Below are 8,882 nucleotides of genomic sequence, written 5' to 3' on the forward strand. Positions count from 1 at the left end.
TATGTAGACCCTGTCTCTCTGATACAAGGTTCAGCTTTAGAGATTCCACCCTGCTGCTTGTTCAGCTATGATGGTTAGACAGCAAAGCAGATGGTAGGAGAGGGGTAGGAGTCAGTGTGACAGCAGGCTCTCCTTTGTGGAGTCCTCCAGGCCTTTCATCCCCAGGCAGAGTCCGCAAAGCACAGACAGGAAAAGAGATCCAGGAGCAGCACACATGAGCACAGGACCTCTCAAGCCCTTCAGCATTTTCAGATCTCCTTCAGTCCCTCTTCTCCCTAAGCATGCAAACCCCACACAGAGTCAGGGGGAAGCCCAGCTCCCACGCTCTGCTGTTTCCCCAAAGTGCCATTGTTCTATAGCCGCATGACCTGGCTGTCAGCATTCACATTAATACTGACAGCTATGCTGCAAGGCGCACACCAGCCAAACACTGGCAGCGCTCTGCCTGGGCCCGTCACCAAGTTGTAACTAACAAAGGGTAGGAGTAGTCTGGAGTCCGTTTCATGCTGGTAAGAACTGTCGGAAAGGCAGGTATGAAATGGTCGCATCCCAAAATCTTTTCTCAATGTAATCTTAAGGCCTTTGGTTGTTTGCATATGGTGTGGACTCCTTGGAATCTTAAGGTCTTTGGTTGGTTACTCATGGTGTGGACACTGTGGCTCCTAGTTTAACACCTTCCAGATTTTATAGCACCCTAGTTCCTTCGTTGCGTTGTTTTCATTATGACTTAAATTTTCTTCCATTTTCCTACCTGGCAGGTTTAGAGTGAAGCAGCCCCCACCCAGCACTGGACTGAAAGTCACATATAAACCTGGGCCTGTAAGTCCATATGTTGGTGCGTGTGTGTGTGTGTGTGTGTGTGTGTGTGTGTGTGTGTGTGTACATGTGAATGTGTATGTTTATATTGCAGTTGGCTTTTCCTGATCTTTATTTAATATGATTCTGACACTTAGTCTACACCATAAGTGGGTCTAATGTTTCTTGTATCATAGGAAAGAGATTCCCTAGATTGGTCCCCTGTATGGCTCCATATCATAAGAACCATGACAAAAACATGCTACAAATAGAATAAATAAATAATAACATCAGCTAGACACATGGGAAGCTTTCCTTACTTGTCACAGTGTTGTATAGTCATGTGCAAATGACCTTTTTAACATTTGAATTCTCGGGGACTGGAGAGTTGGCTAGGTAGTTAAGGGTACATGTTGTTCCTGCTGGAGACCTAGCTTCAGTTCATAGCACCTACATGGCAGCTCATGACCACCTGTAAGTCTGGTTCCAGGTGATCCAAATGTCTTCTTTGATCTTGTCAGACACTGCATGGATGTGGTACACAGATATACATATGGAAGAAAAAAAGGTCTCATATATATAAAATAAATAGGCAAAAAATGAGTTTTTCTGAAAAGTGACATATTCTCTATGAAAATAATCATTCCATTCTTTCTACCTTATATAAACCTGGCTTGCTTTCCAGAAAATATTATCTAGCATAATAATAGGAAATCACATTATTTTATTAAAGTCATCAGCTGTTTTATTTCTTCAACATTCTCTAAAACACAAGTTTAAAGATGTCAATCTGTAAACAGGAAATCTGGGACTATGCCAAGAAACGGCCACACCCAGTTACATGAAAAATGTATTGGTTTTCTTTCTTCAGCACTCTTAACACAAAGGACGAAGGTTTAATGTGTTAGTTATTCTAATTACAGAATGAGCATCAGTAATCGTGGACACACATTCAAACAGCATACCCTGTGAATATGGACGCCTCTGTGTTTCAATGAAAGACAAACACTGTAAAAGAAATGGAAATAAAACATTAAACCTAAACCCATTCTGACTTTGCTGTATTGTCAAAAATGGGATGTTTAGGTTTTAAAACGTGATTAAGTTAATATTCCTTTATATTCCTACAACATAAATTTAGAAATGTTATATAAGACAAACAAAAGTTTATCTCAAATTAAAACTTAACCATCTTGTGAGCACATCACTCTCAGGAACTGCTGCACTCTTGTCATGTGTTACTGACAGAGCCAGGGAAGAGGAGTGACATACAGGAACCTAACAGGGCCAGGCATGCAGCAGGCACTTAGATAGGTATGGCCAGAATGAAGTAGGAAGGTCAGTGGGCTCACGAGTTACTAGGCACAGAAATGGGTGTAGACTCAGGAGAACAGCAAGGGTATGTAGTCCCACAGCAAGCACAAAGGAAGGTACTAAAGCAGCCACACTTGTTACTAACATACAGGGGTCAACTTAAGTGTACTGCAGAGCCTATCAGCTTCTTGTGATGACCATTTCGCACCAGGCAAGGTCGGGCATCAATGCTCTGAGCGTTGTTTTCCTCAGCTGGTCTATGAAGGTCTGTAAACAAGATGTTTTAGCACACCCCTAGACTGCCTGTCACAATCTATAGCAGAACAGTAGGACACAGGTTGAAATTCCAAAGATATGCCAACATTGACATTACATCCACCAGTCCATGCCTATTCATTTTTCTGAAATAATTCACAACTTTACAAAGTCAAGATTTCAGAATACTGGGGCCAGTGAGATGGTTCAGCAGGTTAAGGTGCTTGTCACCAAGCCTCAAGACCTGACCCATGTGGCAAAAAGAGGGCCAACCCCTGAAAGTTGTCCTCTACACACAGTTCTCATGGCAAATATGTGTGTATAAGTGCAGGCCTGCGTACCCATATCCCCCAAATAAGCATATATTAAAAGGATGTCCAACTCTTGACAACATAAAAAAAAAGAAAAAACATCAAAGCAAGCCCTTCTTCTACTGTTCCAAGAAGTTAGTAAATCTCATTTTAATCTAAAGAACAGATCGTTCCAACAGCTAAGTGACTTCTGGATCAACTTTTCTAAGTAGTAAAACCTCAGTGTGTATTCTTTGAAGCTCACCATACAATAATGGCATTTCTTTCCCCTTTTTGAAAGTAGGTTTTGGCTCTGACAAAAAAAATTATATAGTCTCCTGTCTATGTAAATCTAACCACTGCTCAGCTTGGTTGGTTGCCAGCACTGAAAGAATGTGCCAGTCCTGGGTAGAAGTGGGGCACTACTCCAGCTTCCCCGTGGATCTTCACACTACTCAGCTCTTCTGATTGCTGGGCTTGGAGGACCAAGCCCGGGACTTTCAGAAACAGTGTCAGGACCTGCTCCAGCACACATGCCCCTACACTGTTGAAAAAAAGGAAACATTTTTCAATTTTATTATTTATAAAACTGTATTTAAAATTTTCATTTGTATCTAATTGCTCTCCATGTGGTAATGTGTGATTTACTTATTTATTATTTTAGATAACTGTTCCCAAGTCTGCTTTATAACCAGCTTCCTGGATGGGCAGCTTAGAAACATAAACATTTCTTCCTTCCCTGGCTAGTGTGCCTTCCAAGAACAAGGCAAGCAGCACAATGCCTTGCTGCATTTCTTCTTTGTTGGTACAAGCCTCCTCTTCTCTTTCAGACTAAGCAGTTTGGCATCTACACTAATTCTGCTTCCCTCTACTGGCTCCCTCACTCGCCACATCCTGTATTAGAATCCCAGAGACCAACTAATAGGACACTCATCAAGTTTCTTATATTAAATTCATATTTCTCTTATATGAAATCTACCTTTATCAGCCAGCAGACAGAAACTCACTACTAACCCTCAAGAAGTCACACAACTCTGGACTGTAGGATGGATATAAGGATATGACTTAAGGTTTGAAGTCAGAAATTAAACAGAGATCTCAGTTCAGAATAATCAGAGATAGAAAAAAAATCAAGTGTCCTCTGCACACCACTGATGTTTGAGAATATGGGGAAGAGAACTTTGGCATCTGTTATGGGTATTGCAATAGTTTCCTTTTACTTCCAATGTCCTGTCATTTAGTCCAACACACACACAGAGACACACACACACACACACACACACACACACACACACACCACCTGGGTTTTGCCTTTGTGTCAGTTGGTCTAAAAGGAAACAAGGTTTGTTCTGGCTTACAGCTTCGGGGTGTCACTTTGTAATTACTTGGCCCTGTGTTTTGGAAGCCTGTGGAATATCAGGGCAGGGACACATGGGAAAGCAAAACTGCTCTCTTGATGGCTGCCAGAAAGCAGAGAAACAGGAGAAGCCACACCCCCTTCAATGACCTCATTGCTTTGCATTAAGCCCAGATCCATAAAGGTTTCTCTGTGGAGCCCTTGCTGTCTTGGAACTCACTCTGTAGATCAGGCTGGCCTCAAACTGACAGAGCTGTCTCCCTGAGACTGAGTCCTGGAGGATTTGTCATAGCCATGTTCATGGCAGTAATACACCTTTACTCAGGACTTCACTCACTCCCCACATGTGCTTATATTTACTAGTGCCAAATTTATAGATGAGAAAACTGAAGTTTAAAGAATTTAGGTACATTGTCAAAATCAGTTTAAAAACCAGTCTTTGATGTCTGACAGGTGGCTGCTGGTTTGCAAGCAGAGCTAAAGGTAGAGCTATTTGCCATGGCTGTTGGAGAAGACGGTGCCAAGGGCTCAGCACACATCTCCCACACTATTGAAATCATGACAGAGCATGATGTTCTGTTCTTACCTGTGGAAGCAAATATCCTTTAAAGCTCAGTTTTTGTAACCACACATAGTACAGAAATGATGAAATGAACTAGGAAAACATAGAAGACAAAATGGTCTTCATTAGTTATTCCTTAGGCCAAGAACTATACATGGGGGAAAACAGACAAAGGGGACATGAATGGATGATGTTGGGTAAGGAGGAAAAAGCCAAAGTGGAACTTATTAAGATGGATGTAAGCACATGACTTAAATCTATTTTAGAGCCAGCAACTGAACTACAGAGCTTAGTAACAAAAGATCTCATCTGGACAGTAGAGCTGGCAATAGAAAGTTTGCAAGTCCTTTACACATTGCTGATGTCTGAATATATGGGAAAGAGAAATCTGGGATCTGTTTAGAGAGGAGGAGGAAGAGTCAAAGGAATAGAGTATGTTACCTTGCTGATGCAACAGAGGACAGTCGTCTTGTTTACTGTAGACTGTTTCTAGGCTTGAGAATGGAGAAGGGATGCATTTTAACTATGACTAAAAGTAACTAACGCGGCACTATCCCAATTAGAGAGCGCTCAAAAGTAGAGACCAAGGGCTAGCGTTGGTGAAAAGATGGCTGAAAATTGAAATTTTGAGGTGAGGTGACAGCTGGAGGATGTGTCAGATGAGCTTCCTTTCCATAGAAATGGGAGTGAATTCATTTGCCCATTTATTCTTTCAAAGGTAGTGTGTCAAACAGGCAAGGCACTATGTCCACTTACCAGTTAGACACAGACAGGAAAAGATAGGTTGATTTTTCACTTCCTAAAGATATAGCTCATAGCCAGTGTCCCAAAATCTAGACCTATCCCTCCCCAAACTTTATGAAATCAGCATGTTGACATGGTGTCAGGTTTGGTGGTGATGGGCTCTTATAGACAGGTCAGGACATTGGCAAAGAATCACACTGTGGAAGAAGACACTGTGCTAAAACACAAGGATCAAGGTCCTGTACCCAAGCCTGTGTGGGCAGGATTTGCCTTACCAGCAGGGTATCTACCTGAGCTAACGCTGCTGAAGACTCTGATTTTAAAATGTTATTTTTGTTTGTAGAAAAGATCATTTAACTGTGAAGCTGTAGTCCTTAATGAGTGTTTTACCAGTTTTAACAAGCAGCAACTATGACAATCGACCGAAAGATCTTCCCCAGGGAAAAGAAAATCCCACGGTCTACAGGACTTCCACAATCTCCTCGTCTGCACTTGGAGTCGTCATGTCTCAAAAGGCCACTCATCATTAGATCTGTAAGTAATGCATGTCATGTAGTCAACCGCTCACACCTAAGACCTCAGGGCTTCCCCTGATTTCTTACAGCCAAAGAGGACAAATGTTTTCATAATTTACATTTAAATCCATTGTTTTCATACATTTTGGACTCAGGACCCCTTGTATGACTATACTGTTAGTTCCAAGGGCTTTATTTATGGTAAACAAATAGGTAAAATTTATCAATACTTACCAAAGAAGAATTAGAACTGGGAAAATTTAAATTATATTTAAATAAATAATGAACCTAGTATGTAAAATACTTGGTTTTGTTTTATTTTAAAATCAGGTTTTTGTTTTGTTTTTGTAGAAGACAGATCTATCTTGCCCAGCTTCAGAGATTTCAGTACATCATAAGGTGACAATAATGATCATAGCAGCATGCTAGAGCAATTCAGTTTATAACACAAGTGGGTCAGGAGGTAGAGACAGGAAGTAGTCAGGAAGAGCCCAAGAACAGCAGTCAGTGACTGACTTCCTCCAGCAAGGCCCCACCTTAGGAAGTTTTCACATCCCCCAAAGCAGCGCCACCATCTTGGGCCAACCAATCAAATCATGGTCCTCCAAGGAATATTACATATTCAAACCATGACATCCCACCTTTATTAAAAATATTTTTTCACATAAAATATCCTGATTATGGTTTCCCCCCTACTCCTCTTAGTTCCTCCCCACTTCCTACCCCATATAGATCCACTTCCCTTTGGTCTCTCATTAGAAAAAAGCCACACTTCTAGCAGATAATAATAAAATAGAACTATCATATTGGTGTTGGACAAGACAAAACAAAGAAAAAGAGTAGAAGAGAAGGCACAAAAATTAGAGACTCACTTGTTTGCACACTCAGAAATCCCATAAACACTAGACTGGAAGCCATAATATATAGGCAGAGGACTGGGTACAGACCTGTAAGAGTCCTGTGCATGCTGCCTTTTTCTCTGTGAGTTCTTATGTGATTTGGTCATGCTGCCTTAGAGAGCCTTGTTTTCTTGATGCACTCTACCCTCCCTGGCTCTTACACTCTTTCCATTTCTTCCACTAGGTTCCCAGAGCCTTGGCTGGTGGGGGGAGAGAGGCATTGACAGAGATATCCCACTTAGGACTGAATGTTCCTAGGTTTCTCACTCTCTGCATGTCTGGCCATGGGTCTCTGTATTGGTTCCCATCTGCTGCAGGAGGAAGCAAGTTTCTCTGACAGTGGCTGAGCAATTCCAGTCAGCCCCTACCATTCACTTGTAACTATTCAATTTTACTTTTCTCATAAGATCTATCTGTAACTGCTTGCACTTACTTTGCACTTGTAACTTACTTTACCCAATCTGTGGTTCTAGATTGTAGCTTGGTTTTCATTGACTTAACAGCTAATATCCATATATAAGGAAACACATACCAATATTTGTTTTTCTGGGTTACCTCACTCAGGATAATTTTTTTCTAGTTCCATCCTTACTTGTGAATTTCACGGTTTCTTTTCTTAACAGCTGATTAATAATCCACTATGTAAATGTACCACATTTTCTTTATGCATTCTTCTGTTGAGGGACATCTAGATTGTTTTTCTTTTCTGGCTATTATAAATAGAGCAGCAATAAACATGGTTATGTCTATGGTACAGTGAAGCATCCCTTGGTTATATGCCCAAGAGTGATACAGTTGTATCTTTAGATCGAGTCCCATCTTCCTGAGGCACCATCACATTGTCTTCCACAGTGGTACACAAGTTTGGACTCCCACTAGCATGCTGGGATATGTGGATGAGTGTTCCCCCTCTAAACCTTGGCAGCATGAGCTGTCACTTATTTTATTGATCTTAGCCATTCTGACAGGTGTAGGTGAAATCTCAAAGTAGTTTTAATTTACATTTTCCTGATAGCTAAGGATGTTAAATTATATGTTTCTCAGCCATCTGAGTTTCCTCTATTGAGAATTGTGTTTAGATTTCTACCCCATTTTTAAATTGAGCTCTTTTTTTCTTTTTAAATCTTATTATTTATTTCACGTGGGAGTGCTCTACTGCATGTACATGCACGTGGCGTAGAGGGCATCAGATCCCCCTCTCAATGGTTGGGAGCCACCGTGTGGGTGCTGGGAATTGAACTCAGGACCTCTGGAAGAGCAGCCAGGGCTCTTTAACACGGCATCTCATTAGCCCTGGCTTGATGTCTAGGGTTTTTTTTTTTTTTTTTTTTTTTTTGAGTTCTTTATATATTTTGGATATTAGTCCTCCATTGGATATATAGTTGGTAAAAATCTTTTCCCATCCTGTAGGCTGCCTCTTTGAATGACAGTGTCCTTTGCCATATACAAGCTTCTCAGTGTCACAAGGTCCCATTTACCAATTGTTGATCTTAGTGCCTATGCTAATGGTTCAGGGAGTTGCCTTCTGTATCAATGGGTTGAAGGCTATTCCCTACTTCCTCTTTTATCAGGTTTAGTGTGTCTAGTTTTATGTTGAGGTCTTGGATCCAAGTTTATGTTGAGTTTTGTACAGGGTCTTAAGTATAGATCTACTTGGGTTCTTCTACATGCAGACCTCCAATCTGACCAGCACCATTTGAGGAAGATGCTTTTTTCCCCCAGTATGTTTCTGGCTTACAGAAATTCAGGTATCCATAGGTGTGTGGATTTATTCTTGGTCTTCAATTAGAGTCCATGGTTTGATGTGTCTGGTTTTGTATCAACACCATGCTGTTTTTATTACTATAGTACGAGCTTTGTAATACAATCTAAAATCAGGAACAGTGAAACTTCCTGTAGCTTTTATTATTCAGGATTGTTTTAGCTATCTTTATTTTTTGTGTTTCCTTATAAAGCTGAAAATTTTCCTTTCAGTTTCTGTGAAAAATTGTTTTAAAATTTTGTTGGGCATTGCATTTAATCTGTGGATTGCTTTTGGTAAAATGGCCATTCTTATTGCATTAATCTTACTGATTGATGAGCATGGGCGAGCTTTCCATCTTCTGATATCTTCAGTGACTTGAAGTTTTTAATCATACAAGTCTTCTTCTT

At 40.7% G+C, this 8,882-nt stretch overlaps 1 protein-coding gene across 2 annotated transcripts in view; it reads left to right on the plus strand.

Annotated features, from left to right (window-relative positions):
- Spag17 (sperm associated antigen 17) overlaps nt 1-8,882 on the plus strand; it is a 206,119-nt gene that overhangs the window by 191,662 nt on the left and 5,575 nt on the right. For both annotated transcript variants that reach the window (XM_034500547.2, XM_076933023.1), the window contains exons 46-48: nt 759-819; nt 4,465-4,609; nt 5,708-5,851. In XM_034500547.2, coding sequence (XP_034356438.1) covers nt 759-819; nt 4,465-4,609; nt 5,708-5,847 — 346 coding nt within the window. In that variant the 3' untranslated portion in view covers nt 5,848-5,851. The remainder of the gene's footprint in view (nt 1-758; nt 820-4,464; nt 4,610-5,707; nt 5,852-8,882) is intronic.

The sequence above is a fragment of the Arvicanthis niloticus genome, chromosome 4 (genome assembly GCF_011762505.2).
Source record: "Arvicanthis niloticus isolate mArvNil1 chromosome 4, mArvNil1.pat.X, whole genome shotgun sequence".
NCBI lineage: Eukaryota > Metazoa > Chordata > Mammalia > Rodentia > Muridae > Arvicanthis > Arvicanthis niloticus.